The sequence below is a fragment of the Ovis aries genome, chromosome 7 (genome assembly GCF_016772045.2).
Source record: "Ovis aries strain OAR_USU_Benz2616 breed Rambouillet chromosome 7, ARS-UI_Ramb_v3.0, whole genome shotgun sequence".
Classification (NCBI taxonomy): Eukaryota; Metazoa; Chordata; class Mammalia; order Artiodactyla; family Bovidae; genus Ovis; species Ovis aries.
Genome location: NC_056060.1, coordinates 7880480 through 7897532, shown reverse-complemented (window position 1 = coordinate 7897532; position 17053 = coordinate 7880480). Strand labels below are relative to the sequence as shown.

The following is a 17053-nucleotide window of genomic DNA, read 5'->3' as shown; positions in this document are numbered from 1 at the left end:
AAACAAAACTAAAACTACCCACAAAAACCTGTTCCCTAGAAGGAGAGGAAAAGTAGTTTGTATGTGTTTGGAAAATTTATCCTTAATTTACCTATTTTAGTGTGTCAAGGCTCAGAAAACAAACCCCCCTCTTCAGCTTTACTTGTAAAAATTTAAAGAAAGACATCTACCAAAGGAGACATGAATCTCATCAATTGCAAAGTGGAGCAGTGTGGCATTAGAGACACGTTCTTCCCTCAGTCTGCATGCTGGATTCTGGAACCTAGCAAGCAAGGCAGTATTCGGAAGATTCCACAGCTCGAGGCAGAACCTGGCCTTGGAGGCTGCCAGAGACTTTTCCCTTAACAAGTCACCGGGGAGGGTCTTCCTTGGGTCCTACACTTTGCTCCATAATTCAGACTTTTGACAATAAAAGGTGTTGGCGAAACTACTTATTACTACTGTGCTAGGAACATTACTGAGCAGTATTTTGATTTCTTTCAAAAAGAAAGAAATAAGACACAAAATAGTTACAGAGAACATAATGGCCACTACTAAAATACACAATGATGTGTTTTGCTCTCTCAAAACTAATCCTGAATGACCTAAATATTTGAAGAATCTGGGCAATGCTAATAAACTTATCAGCAAGCTCTTCTAGACTTAATCTAGGACATGCTCTTTATCACATGTTCTTATGATAATTAGAATGTTAAAAATTCAGCATATAAAAGAATGCTTCACTATGTAAAACAAACGAACAATAGAATAACAAACATGAGCAGAGCTGAAGCTGAAAAAGATGGCACAAAACGTGAATGCTCTTTCTGGGGGATTTTTATTTTATTTTTCTGTTTTCCAACTTTCTGCAAATGACATAGTAGTATTATAAGGAAGACAGTTTAAAAACCACAGGGACTGTGAAAAGTCTAAAATGAAATTACATGAAGATGTCTGTAGTTCTCTTTGGGAGGTGAAACTATGTGCTTTTTCCCTTCTTATTCACATTTCCAAATTTCTTATATGACTATGTTTTGTTCTTAAAATGAGAAGAAAAAGAAATCACAGGCCAGGTAATAAATGAAACAGTATTCAGATGTAAGTTTATCTTCTGGCTAACTCTTTTGCATTAAATTCCTGCCTCTAGCTTATTCTTATTATTTTTTGAGTATCTGTAAGAGGTCCTTTCATGATTGTTTTTCACGATTTTCTTTTGAAATACATAGTGAGACAGGCGTACAGTTTTTATCTTGACCTCCTGCCAGTGACCTCATGACTGACAGGCTGCAGGAAACACCCAGACAGCCCTGCCAAGAAGCCACCACTGAGTCCACTTCTGCGAGGCCCTCCCCACATCACTTGAGGAAATGGGCACGGGGACTGCGTCCCAAGGCTGGTGCTGTGGGCGTGAGCCTGGCAGCGCTGGAGGGCCTCTTGTGGAGGTGGGAGTCAGCATTGGCTTGTCACAGGGACGGGGCGCTGGCGGCAGGGGTCCTGGAAGGTGCCCCTTGGCGTGAGCCCTCTTGAGGTTGCCATTAACCCTACCACAGAGCCCATATTCACCTCCCATTTAATACAAAAATGTCAGCATTCATGCCAACTCCCTTTTTTAAAAATTGAAGCGTAATTGAAGTATATCGTTAATCTACATACGTATCGCTACATATTCTTCACAAAACACTGAAACTAACACAACACTGTAAATATGTACATATTGGCTCAGAGGGTAAAGCGCCCGCCTGCAATGCGGGAGACCCGGGTTCGATCCCTGGGTCGGGAAGATCCCCTGGAGAAGGAAATGGCATCCCACTCCAGTATTCTTGCCTGGAAACTCCCATGGACTGAGAAGCCTGGTAGGCTACCGTCCATGGGGTCGCAAAGAGTCAGACACGACTGAGCGACTTTCCCTTCACTTTCCCCTTCCCCTGGCCAAAATTGTTTTTTTCCATAAGCTGTTGCAGAAAACATATATAAATATAAATTTTCAGATTCTTTTCTATTATAGGTTATTATAAGATATTGAATACAGGTCCCCGGGCTATACAGTAGGTCCTGCTGATTATCAATTTTATATATAGTTGTATGTATCTGTTAATCCCATACTCCTAATTTATCCCCTCCCCTCAACATTGTCCTTTTTTTTTTTTTTTTTTAAGAAATCCCATCTACTGCCCTTAACCATTCCACTTTGACATAAAGGCCCGTTTCCTGTCAATGACATGCTTGGGTCTGAGATGGTCAAGTCTACTGGCGGTAACGTGCATGACGTGATCAGATGGAAGTAACTTGTGCTTGCTTGGTTTATGAGGAATACTTTGTTTCAGAATGCTCCACTTACCCAGTGTTTTGTAGTCATCCCTAGCTTTGCTCGCTCTCAATAGAGACTGGATTTTCACAATTTCATTGTTCTGCAAAAGAAGATGACCAGTCACAACCTCCCAGAGTTCCATCGACTCCACTATTTTAGAATTTAGAACTCTTCAAAAACTGACGGCATTTGAAGAATGGACACTATTTAGAACTGACAGTATTTAGATGTGGTGTAGTCAACGTTTATCTTTGCATTCTCTTTGAAGAAAGGGTCAGATAAGTTAGCTAACAGTATATAAACAAGATTGCAAAGGGATTGTCTAAATAAAGATATCTAAACAGGGAAAAGAATTTTACCACCAAACTTAGATGGTCCAATCTATGTTCACATATCTATTCTTCAAAAATCCTGAAAAAATTCCTCCTGTGGGCTTATATTTAACTGGTTAACAGTAATTAAAAACTTTGCAAGCAAAGTTGGAAAGTCCTTCATTAGTGTCTTTTACTCTCTGGCATAACTAGCCCACATAAATTTTTCCTCACCCGTTTCCTTTCCAGTTCTGACTGATGAAGTCTTACTCTCCACAAAAAAATGTAAGAAGCCTCTAAATAGTACCACATTGAGTTCTAAAATCCATTTTTTTCCTCCAAGCATTTGTTTCTACCATTTAAGAAGAATCATTCAATGCTAACATTCACAAACTATTCATTTAAGTTTATTCTCAGGGCGGACAAAAATCCACGTGTGTCTCTTACATGAGCTCTGAAAAACTGCAGTCGTGAGAGGTAATTCCTTCGTGCTGTTACCATCCGGTACCAGGACTGAATCTAAAAAATAAGTGAAAAAGAAAAATCCAGGCAATTACCAAACCACCTTTCATAGCCCTCTAGGCAGTCTTTTAAAAATAATATTGATAATTTGATAAAAAAGTAGAAATGAGCCACCCACCAACTAATAAACATCTTTAGCCTCTATTTCACCTCCTGCTTCTTTCGTCGCTGTTCCTCCGAGGGGTTCAGAACATGTTACACATTATGCTTATGCTGGAGAAGGTAATGCAGCTCTTTGTACTATTTTGTTTTAATCTCAGTAAATAAAAGCCAAACGAGCATGCCATTTTGCTGAGAGTTGCAATGGGTCAGGGGATCAAATAAAACCAAGTGCAGAGTTGCTTCCAACATCCCTTAAATGCAGCCAGTACTTTTTAGGCCTTTACAGGAAAACATTGCAAAGGTCTCATGAGGGACCCACTGTGACCCATGGTTTTCTGGCTGGATAAGCAAGTGTTCCATGGTGAGCACAGGATATTTCCAAGTGTAACATGTTCAGGAACTAATAATGCAAAAGGTCTCGACCATGTCATTCTCTGTCCTCACAGTTTAAAAAGTCTTAACATATCTCATCGGACTTCATCTCTCTCCAGCCGTACTCTTCTGACTCTTACCTGGATTTCCAAGTTTCTACAAGCTCATTGCCAGACAGTTTTTCAGTTTTCAGCTCTGAGGGTGGGCACCCCAACGGCTGCTCCTTCTCTAAGCTTGGAGCAGCCAGCCTGGATTGGAAGCTGGGTTAGATGGGCTTATCTACTAAACACAGGCCCTAATTCCTGTACTTCCTTCTTGTCATTGGTTTTGCGTTTGCCTTACAACTAAGGTTTGTACTGTTAAACCTGAACATTCTAATTATTATTAGAAAAGATCATACAAAGAACATGAAATAAAGCTGGATTTCCTCCAAATCAATTTGGACTTTTTAGAGAAGAAGCATTTATTAGGTTGGGGCAAAAGTAACTGCGGTTTTGCACTGCTGAACTTTGCCATTTGATACTGGAATACGTTCTTAAATAAATGTGGCTATGCTATACATAATTTTCACGGACATTTCTTACTTTATTTTTTAAAATTTATTTTTAATTGAAGGGTAATTGCTTTACAGTATTGTATTGGTTTCTGCCAAACATTGACATGAACCAGCCATAGCCATCATACATATTCTTTTTTTTTTTTTTTTTTTTGCTGATGACTTATTACTCGGTGTGTATTTTATGTTTATTTTAGACTATGGAGATGATGTTAGACAAGAGCAAATTTGAGTGATTTTCTTATCTGATTTCTAGATGGATTGCAAAGCAGTGGAGACAACTCGCAACATCAACAATGCACTTGGCCCAGGAACTGCTAACTAATGTACAGGGCAGGGGTGGTTCAGGAAGTTTTGCAAAGGAGACAAGAGCCTTGAAGGTGAGGAGCACAGTGGCTGGCCATTGGAGTTGACAATGACCAACTGAAAGGAATCACTGAAGCTGTCCTCTTACAATGATACAAGAGGTTGACAAAGAACTCAATGTTGACCCTTCTATGGTTGTTCGGCATTTAAAGCAAATTGGAAAGGTCAAAAAGCTAGATATATCGGTGCCTCATGATCTGACAGAAAATTTAAAAAAACTGTCATTTTGAAGTATAGTGTTCTCTTATTCTATACGCAGTAATGAACCATCTCTCAATTGGACTGTGAGGTACATGTGACGAAAACTTTATACAACTGGCAATGACCAGCTCAATGTTAGACCTAGAAGCAGCTCCAAAGCACTTCCCAAAGCCAAACTTGCACCAAAAAAGGTCATGGTCACTGCTTGATGGTCTGCTGCTGGTCTGATCCATTCCAACTTTCTGAATCCCAGTGAAACCACTACATCTGCGAAGTATGCTCAGCAAATCCATGAGATGCACCGAAAACTGAAATGCCTGCAGCTTGCATCAGCCAACAAAAAGGGCTCAATTCTTCTCCATGACAATGCCTGATGGCACGTCACGCAACCAATGCTTCGAAAGTCGAATGAGCTGGGCTGCAAAGTTTTGCCTCATCTGCCATATTCACCTGACCTCTTGCCAACCGACTACCACTTCTTCAAGCATCTCGACAACTTTTTTGCAGAGAAAATGCTTCCACAACCAGCAGGAGGCAAAAAATGCTTTCCAAGAGTTTGTTGAATCCTGAAGCGCAGATTTTTATGCTACAGAAATAAAGAAACTTATTTCTCATTGGCAAAAATGTGTTGATTGTAATGGTTCCTATTTTGATTAGTGAAGACGTGTTTGAACCTAGTCATATTGATTTAAAACTCACGATGGGAAACCGCAATTACATTTGCACCAACCTAATAGTACAGCAACAACATAGTGTTCTGATGGACCTTCTTAAAGATGATCAGCTAAGTCAGGGGGGAGGCGGGACTCAAACCCAGGACTTGCTTCTGACATCAAGTCTCAGACACAGTCTGTCTTCCAGAAGCAAAAGGAGAACGAAGGGAAAAGTTTACACGCTTGCTAAGGTAGGAAAGAGTGTTTACCTTCACAATAGAATGAATATTATCAATGAACATTTGTCGTCTGCGTTTATATGCTTCCCGTTGCTTGTATGCCTTCCAAAAAGCCTGTAGAAAATAATGAGTTACAGAATTGCTTACATGTCGCAGTTTATTTTAGAAAGTGCAAGGACAGAGTATACCACAAGAGACACTGAGCTGGGACAAAGTCAGGAATCCTCCCTTCCAGATCTCATCTGGACACCATTGCATCTGACACCAGGTGGACACTGAACTGGGCAGAGTGCACCTGCTCACCGCTGTGGCTTGTCCCAAGTTGGTGAAAGGAATTACCAGGTGGAAGTCCAGGTTATGCTTTGAAAGCCTATTTTTAACAAGGCCCTGAGTGATAAGAAGTAACAATAAAATGGAATTGTCCTGAGATATACAAACAGATCAACTTGGTGCTGGTATTATTTGGTAACATTGTAAGATGCCTCAGGACTTCTCAGGTGGTGCTAGTGGTAAAGAACCCACCTGTCAAGCAGGAGACGTAAGAGATGTGGGTTCAGTCCCTGGGTTGGGAAGATCCCTTGGGGGAGGGCATGGCAACTCACTCCAGTGTTCTTGCTGAGATAATCCCATGGACAGAGGAGCCTGGTGGGCTATAATCCATGGGGTTGCAAAGAGTTAGACATGACTGAAGTGACTGAGCGTGCATGAGATACCTCAAAATAGTGACTAGTAAGTATCTTTACTCCAGCAAGCAAGCCACTGTGATCCAGATCAAAAAGGAAGATGACCCTGGATTCCTGAAAGCAGGAGTGTTGTGATGGATCTTTCATTATTTCATCTATTTTTACATAAAGTTTAATGAGGCTTCATCAGTATACCTTTACTACGTTATCACCTTAACGAGAGCTTTTATAAGAAACATTTGCAAAAAGTAGACACAAACTGGTATCTTAATTTTTTTGTTGTTGTTGTTCTTTTCTGGGCTGCTCTGTGCAGCATGTGGGATCTTGGTTCCCTGACCAGGGATCGAACCTGTGCCCCCTGCAATGGAAATGCAGACTCCTAACTGCTGGACTGCCAGGGAACTACAAACTGGTATCTTTAGAATAATCACATCCATAGTTGTTATAAGTTTAGTCCAACTCATTTTTGAGAATCTTTTTATTGAGACATATCTTTGTAACTCACTGCACTGCTCTGATTTTTTTTTTCAAGTTAGAATTGAAATAAACAAAAATTCTGTGTTTAGTTCAGTTCAGTTGTATCTGACTCTTTGCGACCTGATGGACTGCAGCACGCCAGGCCTCCCTGTCCATCACCAACTCCTGGAGTTTACTCAAACTCATGTCCATTGAGTTGGCGATGTCACCCAACCATCTCAAAGGGACAAATACAAACATCAAGTTATTTTTTATAATTTTTTCACATTTGCATATGTCAATCCACCTCATTCCTTCTTTTGTAAAAAGGTATATGGGATTTTTATTGGCATTTAAAAAAGAAAATACTTTCTGGTAATGATTCAAAACGAAACAGTCATGATGGAATATACACGCAACCAGTACTTGCTCTGGACTTCCCCTCTCAGTATTTTTATCTTTTGTCTTGCAATTGTTATAATGTTGTGTTGGTTTCTGCTGTACAGCAGCCTGAACACGCCATAATGATACATATATCTCCTCCCTCTTGAGCCTGCCCCTCCTCCCCCCTGCCCTTGCCCAGGTCATCACAGAGTGCAGACTGGATTCCTTGTGCTGTACAGCAACCTTTCATCAGCTATCCCGTTTACACATAATATCCCCTCCCTCAATTTAAATCCCTAGAAATGACAAATGTGCTTTTAAAAAAACCTTAATTTTGAAATAATTAGCAACTCATAGGATGCTGCAAAGATAATATATTGAGTTCCATGTACCCTTCACCCAGCTTCCTCCAATGGAAACATTCTACAGATATGCTTATAAAGCAATCCATCATAGTGCTAGAAAACAAGAAGGCTTAAGTGTCAAAACCTATGAGGGATCCTGGGAGAGAGAAGACAGTTTGAACTGGCTGAAAGAGGGAACCTCAGAACACAATTCTACAAACATTGGGAACCTCTACAAAAAATGTGAGCTGGCTCTAAGCTTGAGGAGCCTTGAGTAGCAGTCAGAGAAATTCTGGGCAAGTCTTCACATCATCCACTTGCCAAGCAGTGGGGCAAAAACATGGATGGGGAGTAGGGGCTGGAAAATTACAAGACAGTCTAGTCTTTTTGGAGGGAATTTAGCAGCATCAAATTTAAAGCTATTTAGTATTTCACCTAGTGTTTCTAATTTTCAATATACCTAGCCTAAGAAAATACAAGCACCCGTGTAGAAAAGATGATATTTAAGGATTTCTATCGTATTACTGTTTGTAATACTGAAAAAGTATAGAGGTCAGAATGCTGACAAATAGGAAAACAGTGATAAATTGTGATTGCATTCATTGGGATGACAATCTAACTAGTAACTCATTTGTCATGACGGTCTCAGTGTGACTCGGGTGCTTTTGAGCCTAGCATTGTTTTTAAAGCACAGAGGTGCAAATATACACATAATATTATACATGCCATTTCTTGATCCAAACTGAAAGGCAACCAAGATACTGGAATTAGCTCAATTGCCCATTCTGTTTTTTAAAGAATTATTTCAACTCCGGAAACACTGTTAATCTCTATTAGTTTAGCGTCTCGAAGCTTTTGGATAAGGAATGTTGTAGTGACAGAAGATCTGATATTAAAACATGTTTGCACTGGTGGAATGAACCCACTTGTAGGTTTTGTACGATGTTTTTCATGTCTTAAGGAGTCAATGCTCACCAACAGTGCTTTCCTAAAGATTTCATTTTACATTTCATCTATTTAATGATTATGTAGATTTTTCTGGGATCTACATTTATATATCAACATTACCTTTCCAAACCAAGGCAACTTGGCTGGGTTTAGAGGTTCTGGTCTATAGAAGCAGAATAACACATGCTTCTTATTTTATTTGTCAAGATTTAACATTCTTCTTTTTTGTTTGTAAGTTTTCATTTCATCAGGATTGGCTTTTCTTATTCCGTGGTAACAGCAGAATTGTGCAAGGCCCAGAGCCTGCAGGCTCTTCTAATTAGAGGCTCTTTATTGAAAACAATTATAGGTATAAAGTTGGGAGGAAGGAGCTCTTGGTATAAAGATACAAACGGAGACAAAACTCTAAACTCTAAGGTCATTTAGGAGCAGGCTTTTATGGACAGAGACAGAAGGCATTTACAAAACCATCACTCTCTCCCTTGAATGGTACGAGAACTTATGTAGAAATGTATAATAGTCATCTTCTGGGTTTGGTTTTTGTTACCATAAATAAATTTTCTGTGCAACACAGCTGTAACAGAGGAGTTTCCCAAGATACCTAGACCTCAGAAATTACTGCTGTTTTATAGATTCTAATTGTCAATCTCTAGAAAACCTGGCTTGCCAAACTGGTTGCCTTGCTTCATAATCGGGCACATAGGATAGTAATATTCAAATTACCAACTTCTGAAGCAGATATTCTTCTGTGACCTCCCTGGTAGCCAATTATCTTTTTTCCCTCTCTGCTTGAAGGTGCAATCCCACAACCTAAGGGTAGTCAATTACACTCAAACGACATGACAGAGGACTGCCCGACCTGTCACCCTCACCCTCCCAGCCCCAGGTACCTCCCGACAACCTGCTCTTGCTCCAGAGAAACTTGTTTCTTTTTCTTTGCTGGGATGTTGCTCAGTAAGTTAGTAATTCTCAGGGCTAAGTTTGGTGTATGTCACTCTTAACGGGTTTTCCTACAAGGTGGCATTTCAGCTTTCTTCAGTTCAAGGGGAAAATAAAAATTGTAGCTAACTCTTTTTTCCCGGACTCGGTTTTTCTGAACTCTTCCTGGGTCATCCGATCTACTGGATGTTGGTTCCCCGTTCCCTGTCCTCTGAGTCACCATCTTGATCACGTCGTCATTTCAAACACTTGTTGAGCGGCATGCTGGTCACAGCCTGTTATGAATTATCCCATTTTAATTCCCATTAATGGGAATCCCATTTAATGCCCACAACCCTGAGACAAAATGGAAATTTCAGATGAGACAATATATTTTAAGCCATCTATTCCTTCCCTCCAGCTTTTTGTGTGTTTTTTCCTCAAGTTCTCCACATGTTTCATTTACTTTCCAGCGGCTGTTTTGCATTCTGCAGTCATAAATTCATTCACGTTCTGGGACGTCATTGTTTTTCTTCCTCTCTGTAGCTATTGGCTACCTTTTCATTTTATCATGCTGTCTTGTTTCATTAAATCCATGTGTCATATTAAGTTTCTTAAAAGCAAAAGGAATTTCAGTATAATTTTTTGTGTGTCTCCTGGGATAAGAATTCCCTTAAATGTTTACTTCATTTATATTTTAACTTATATTTTTCTTTTTTTCTGATATAAAATTTTGTTTCAGAGTTGTTGGTTTTTTTTTCTGGCTCACTTCTTAAATGTAGGCCACTTTACCGGAGCCTTCTCGTTACTTACCATTCAGAAATAATCTGGCTATGTGAGTCTCATTGACCTTGCTCCCTGTCTACTTGGGCACCATCTGAATTGCCCCCTCAGCACCTGAGGCAGAGGACTGGCTACTGATGCTATGTATTCTCTGTCCAAACCCAGTTCTTGAGGAGGAGACTGGGGGTAGCAGTGCAGTGGAGCTACTGAGTTTGTTAAGAGACTGCTGTGTCTGGGGTTGACTCAGTCAACAAAGAAGTTCAGACTGTTCTACAGAGGGGAACCCTTCAGGTTGCACAGCGTTCTCCTAATCCAGAGTGAATCAGCTACTTTGGCAAAAAACGAGACGAGTGTGATCCCCTCTGGTTCACGGTCTTTTGGTTTTCTAGCTCAGCCCACTTTCCTCTCTAGGTTACAGTCTGCCTTTAAGCCTCCTGCCCTCCTCTGTCAGAAGAGGCAGGGACAAGTCATCACGGAGTGACCTCACCGTGCAAAGGCTTCTTCAATACTGCTGCTCCCACTGAGGTGAGGGCAAAAGCCTCCAAGTTAGTGTTTCTGCTCTTCCTCCAGCTCTCTCGTGCCCTTGGTCTTGGTATCAGGCAGATTTTACACTAGCGGGCTCTTCAGACAGTCTTCTAACTGTAACACAGCTGTGGGCAGACTGGAGAGCTTGAGGGTGGTCCAAGTCATACCACACCAGTGAACACTCTTCAAATTTGGGGCAGAAGTAGAGTCTTAGCATCAGTGTGGATGATGCTATATTTACGATTTTGTTCACTTCCTGTGTGTTTTATCTATCATTTATTAAAAGAAGAATAAATTGAAATACAAGTTCACCTACAAAAATCCTTTGAATATTAAGTTTACATAAGAAATTTCTTAAAAAATTCATCTTTCCTGCCCTCTATCATCTTAAGCTCTTGCAAGCTCAGACATTAGAGCATCTACTGATTGCAAGCCACAAGAATACAAAAGTTGTAAGAACTCATCTTCTTCCCTGCACAGTATTTTACTTAGGTGGGGAAGCAGATAAGCATGCCAATGATCACAAAAGAGAAGCTCTTTTTAAAACTTTCAGTTTAGGAAATGTCAGTTAGTGGCCAAAGCAAAAACCCACCAAACCCTGCCCATCAAAACCAGTATCACTTCGGACACACAAAAAAGGACAAACGCACAATCTTTTAAAAGCCAGCATGGCGGCTAAAAGAGGATGCTAGCGGAACACAGAATAGAAACATCTAAATCTGCCAAGCTCCCCTCCTGCCAGCCGGAATGTTCGGATAAGTCACACAAGCTTAAGAAGGGCTCACAACAAAGGGCTTCGGAAAGAGGATGCTTCTTGCAGAACGAAGAAGGAGAGATTATATAGGAGAGAAGACACTCTCAGAGATGCCACATCTATTTCATGAGCTCTTCTGGTTTTCGGGCTTCCCTGGTAGCTCAGACAGTGAAGAATCTGCCTAAAATGCAGGAGACCCAGGTTCAGTCCCTGGGTCACGAAGATCCCCTGGAGAAGGCTACCCACTCCAGTATTCTTGCTTGGAGAATCCCATGGACAGAGAGCCTAGGGGGCCCCAATCCATGGGGTTGCAAAGAGTTGGATACGACTGAGCGAGTAACACTTTCACTTCACTCTTCTGTTTTTTAGTGCATAGAAACTCAGACTCCACTCAATATCCACTAACCACTAAAAAACCAATTTGAAAGCACCCAAGGTTAGATAGTAGGTGACAGAAGGGTATCTAGTTTCTTTAGAGAAACAGGATTTCAACTCAGGTCTCAGGTATTCCCGACTGACTATTCACAGCGTCCTGAATACGTTCCAGAAGACAACAGGTGAAAAGTCATTCAACATCCTTCCCGTCTTGGAGCATTCAACAGTGCAGACTCAGGGGCACTGACTAAGGACACGATCTTCGGTCAGATTTGTTTATTAGAATGCTGGTAGTTGACGGTCCTATGATTAAATAAAACATTTTCATGGGATAGGACAGCTGTCTGTTACAAGTGGGAGATGACTCACATACCTGTATTTTGACCACATGCTTTTCCTGTTCATACAAAAATGCTTTCCTAGCTTCATACTCTTTCCTAATGAGGGGTCCTGAGGTTGTGGCTTGGAAGCGCTGGAGCATGTCTTCGCTAGCAGACCATATCTTCTCACGGATGTAATCTGCAGTGATATCCTCAACAATGTCCTGGTAAGAGATATTTCTTATGGTTACACTTCACACATCAAGTGAGAAGAGCACAGAGAACAGCTTCTGGAAATTCTATCTTTCAGAAAGTGATCTGGATAGCTCTTTCCGGCTCAGTGTAAAAACAGATTTGACCAGAGTCAAGGGGTGGGCTGGCTCAGCTTCTTTCTAGCGACATGGTTTTAGAATCCTCTGAAATCTGGGTGGAGATGAGAATGCGGTTGAATGGTCTCAGGATTTGGAGGTGATGTACGGATGATGTTGGCAGGGACCAGGCCTAAGGCCCGGGCTCCCCAGAGCGTAAGAGAGACAAGAATGATTACGTAAGTATTGGCATCACCTCCACCCTCTCCTGGGGGAAAGACGGCAATGCCCATGAAGGCCTCTGGTTTTCTTGCCCAGGCCAGAGGAGGCAGATACCTGCAAGGAGTAGGGGAAAACTCAAAATAAATTTGGGAGAACATAAAGGACTTGGAGCAGAAGAAAAGGGCCTGGGAGAGGAAAGATAAGCACTCTGTCGGGCAGACAGGGAAACCTAGACGAATGAGAAAGCAAGGAAGAAGGGGGGCTGGGAGGTCTTCACGTGATGATGAACTGGGTTCACTTTCACGTTCTTTGAGAAATGCGAGCAAAGACTGGACTCATTTCTATGGCAGATGCCTCTTAACCATCCATGTGAATGGACTTCACGGATGGTGAATTTATACAATTAAGAGTGAAATCGTATAAGAGATGCATAAATACTTTCACAAGAAGACATACGTATAGCCTAAATTCAGTAATTTCAGACTGACTAGAATAATTTTTTTTAACAGCATAGATCCTCCACTTTCTATTAATCTTGATGCTGGGATCAGGTATAACTTCACAAAATTATACTTAGGGCATCTTTGGATGCCATATGAGCAATTTTTGTCTCTTGAGTTTTAACCTTTCAGTGTTGCTTCTTCACAGTTTGACATATCCTTTCAACGATAGCACATGGTTTTTAAATATTGGCCATAATTTCATTTTTCAACAAAGCAGCACTGATAGTTCACTGCCATATGCCATTTTCCTGTAAAAAGTGGGATATTACACATTTGAAATTAGTAAATGAATACATTTTTCACTATCTTCTTGTCATTCAGGATTTCTGTGGCATTGTCAACCCCAAGTTATAGCTTTTTCTCTGAGTTTTAGTAAGTTACTGTACTGGAGATTCTGTCCACAATATTGTTATCTTGCAGTATCTTTCTTGCTGGTGAATGTGAACAGTTCTATGAGATCTATATGTGTGGGTTCTAATTTTTTCAAGACGGAATTCAATTATTAGAAGTATTTTCTTTTAAACACACTATAATGCCTGGATCACAGAGCAAGTTTCACATCTTCTAGGGCCAACTTTTGGTCTCAAGTCCAAAGCAATCTTGGTAAACATTCCTTCAAGAATATTGCTCCCTGTTATAGGTTGAGGTGGGGGAAAGAAATAAGACATCTTGAATATTGACAACCAAGGAATTACCACTAATTGAGCTCTAGTGTCAAGAAAAAACTGGAGATTGATTTCTTAGGATAATCTGCCATCCTATATAATCTGCAAGAGCTTTATCTGCCCGCTGCCCTGTGGTGCTGCTCTGACATACGGAAGACATTCTAGAAATCAGTAACCATGCAGCCACACCTCACTGCAGTTCATGAAGACTTTACTCCATATCCAGCCTTCAAATAAATCAGTTCTTCCCATCAATTCCTTGATTCTAAAATAGAAAAGCAATCACAGTTATCTTTATATAGTAAATTTTCCCATCAAACAACAGACTCCTACCTCAATTTCTTTTCCCATGAGCCATGATTCTTTAAGCAAGCAGGGTTCAGGTGTGACCCAGGAACTCTCTTTTGAATCAATATTGTAGTAGTAATCATATTTCTCCTGCAGGGTGAGTTTAAGCCATGAACCTTCAGTAGACACTAAAGAAAAAGGTTTGTTAAATTCTAGAGAGGAGCGTGGAAACTTTTAACATTAACCTAGTTTCTTCAGTAAAGTAACATAATTGAACAGGGATGTTTTCCACCAGGCATTCAGATAGTTTAAGTTAAAATCATTAGCAATGGGTCATTAAAATGGAATGAATTCTGTGTATTCAAAGGCAGCTCCCTACTAAACCAAAGTAAAAGGAGAGTGATGCCTAATGTTAGCTCTGCACGTCAAATTTCTCATGAGGATTAGAGGAGTCACACATGGCCAGCAAGAAGGAAAACTAAACAAGGAGGGAAACACCAGGCAGACGTGAATAGCACCACAAGTAGACGGGGAGACCAATGAGGAAGAATCCTCTTTGTTTAGAATGTCTTTAGCAACTTCTTTGAAAAGGAGTGGCCTACAAGGGCTGTGACCCACTATTGAAGGAGGACCCATTATTTAATCATTTGCCTTAAACCAAAGCAGAAGTGACTCATCTTTGCAGACAACTTTATTCAAAGCACAAAATGGCATACATAACCACTGAGGTCACTAAGAAGGGAAAAGGAAAATTCCTGATTCCTCTGACTCATCTTGTTCTACAAAACCACACACACAGGAGGAAAAACATGTTGAACGGACTTAATTTTCTCAGGGAGAAAATACTAGGGAAAAAAAAACATCTATAGCAGTCATGGCTTAAACTGGTCAAGAATATTTGCAGTCAACAAAATAGATTTGCAATCAGCAAAATAGACTTAGGAATCTATTTATTTTGTTGAGCGGTTACGATTCTTGTCTCAGACCAGAGAGCTAAAAGCAACAATAAAAATAAAAATTTCAGACCAAGCTAAGCCAACTGCTGCCAAGTGAGCACCAGACTAATTGCCTTTATAGGTAAATCATAGTCCTAGTGAATTTCCTCAAAGAATATTTAAATGGACTCAAATAACTAAGCAAAGATAACTTTAAGGCCCTTTAAAGTGGGTTGATTCTTCAGCTGATTCTTTAATGCCTCTCAACTGTTCTGTGGATGCCCAGATACACAGAGAGATACATATATCTTCAAATGGGCAATCAGACAACTATTATATGTTTAGAAATGCTGGTTTACTAGAAAATATATTATACAGTCAAATATGGATGATCACAAGTAATCATTATATATTTTCAATCACCAATAATTATCAGCTTCACAAATGTTTTCAGAAGATTGAACACTTTTTAAGGCAACTCTCTCAGTGGGAAGGAAAGAAATAAAATAAAATGGTGGAAATGGATATCTTTTATTTTCAAAAGAACTGAGAAGTAAAAAGTTCTTAGTTGGTTAAAAGCGAACCACATTGGCACTGTAAAGCTTTATTTGGGTTGGGATGTCAGTGAATAATAGAAAAGGAGAATTCTATCATTTTCACGTCAAGTATGAGTTTAGAGTCAGGTCAAAGGCTGAGGAGGACATCGCCGGAACAGGGTTCAAGGATTTTTCCTAAGAAGTGGAGCTGGTTTGTTGGGGCTTCCCAGGTGGTACGAGTGGTCAAGAACCTGCCTGCCAATGCAGGAGATGTAAGGGAAATGGGTTTGACCCCTGGGTTGGGAAGATCCCCTGAAGGAGGGCATGGAAACACACTCCAGTATTCTTGCCTGGAGAACCCCATGGACAGAGAAGCCTGGTGGGCTACAGTCCACAGGGTCGCAATGAGTTGGGCATGACTGAAGCGACTTAGCATGCATGCACATAGTGGGCTTGTTAACTGAGGGAAAAGACTAATTATGGGCCTTTACGGAAGCACAACAGAGAAAGATTCCAGTGAGTTAAGAGGTGATGTGCATTCTATATGGAAACATGCTTTCTAGATGCCTTCCAGACAAAATGGTACCTATATAAGACCTAAACTGAGCTCTAAGGCTAAGTGATCCATGTAAGAGTAAACACTTCAGTCTGGGGAAAAACAGACAGCCTAGAACCAGAGGTGAAAGAGGTGAGAATAAATCATCCTGTTCACACCCTCAATGTTCACAGCTCTATTGAAAACGAAAGTTGGTCTCTAATTCCGTAGAAAGCTTCTCCTCTTCCTCTGAGAACAGAGGTTGGTAATCTTTTTCTATAAAGGGCCAGAGCATAATTTCTGCCTTGTGTGTTACAGGTCTCTCACACAACTACTTGGCTCTCACGGCATCATGAAGGCAGCCAGACACAGTGACATACACATTAATGAGTGCGGCTGGATTGCTTTATTTATAAAAACAGGTGGTAGTCTGAGGAATCTTACAAGCTGTCAGAATAAAGGTTTCAGGGCACACAATCAACATCAAAAATAAATTTTATGAAAATATGTCCACATGAAAGCTTGCATACAAATGTTCACATAAGTATTCCTTAGGATAGCCAAAACTGGAGGGAAAAATCCCAGTTCTATCCACTGATGAATGAATAAACAAAATGTGGCCTATGCATACAACAGAATATTAGCAGCCATAAAAGAAATGAGGAGCTGATACAGGCTACAACTTGAGTGAGCTTTGAGGACATTATGCTACATGGAGTCAGACACAGTATGATTTCGTTTATATGAAATGTCCAGAACAGGAAAAATTAGAGAGACAGAAAGTGTATTAGTGATTGTCTGGGGCTGAGAGTTGGGGGTGGGGAGCAATGGCTAATGGGAAATGGGCTCCATTTATTATAAGAAAAATATTCTGGAATTAACTAGTGGCATTAGCTATACAAGTTCGGGAGTATAATAAAAACTTCTGAATTGCACACTTTAAAAGAGTAAATTTTATGGTA

At 40.4% G+C, this 17053-nt stretch overlaps 1 protein-coding gene across 1 annotated transcript in view; it reads right to left on the bottom strand.

The window, feature by feature from the left end:
- IQGAP2 (IQ motif containing GTPase activating protein 2) overlaps positions 1 to 17053 on the bottom strand; it is a 307827-nt gene that overhangs the window by 52026 nt on the left and 238748 nt on the right. Inside the window, exons 16-20 of the mRNA XM_012180670.5 lie at positions 14131 to 14273; positions 12153 to 12323; positions 5640 to 5723; positions 3046 to 3117; positions 2318 to 2387 (exon numbers count right to left, since the gene is read on the bottom strand). Coding sequence (XP_012036060.3) covers positions 2318 to 2387; positions 3046 to 3117; positions 5640 to 5723; positions 12153 to 12323; positions 14131 to 14273 — 540 coding nt within the window. The remainder of the gene's footprint in view (positions 1 to 2317; positions 2388 to 3045; positions 3118 to 5639; positions 5724 to 12152; positions 12324 to 14130; positions 14274 to 17053) is intronic.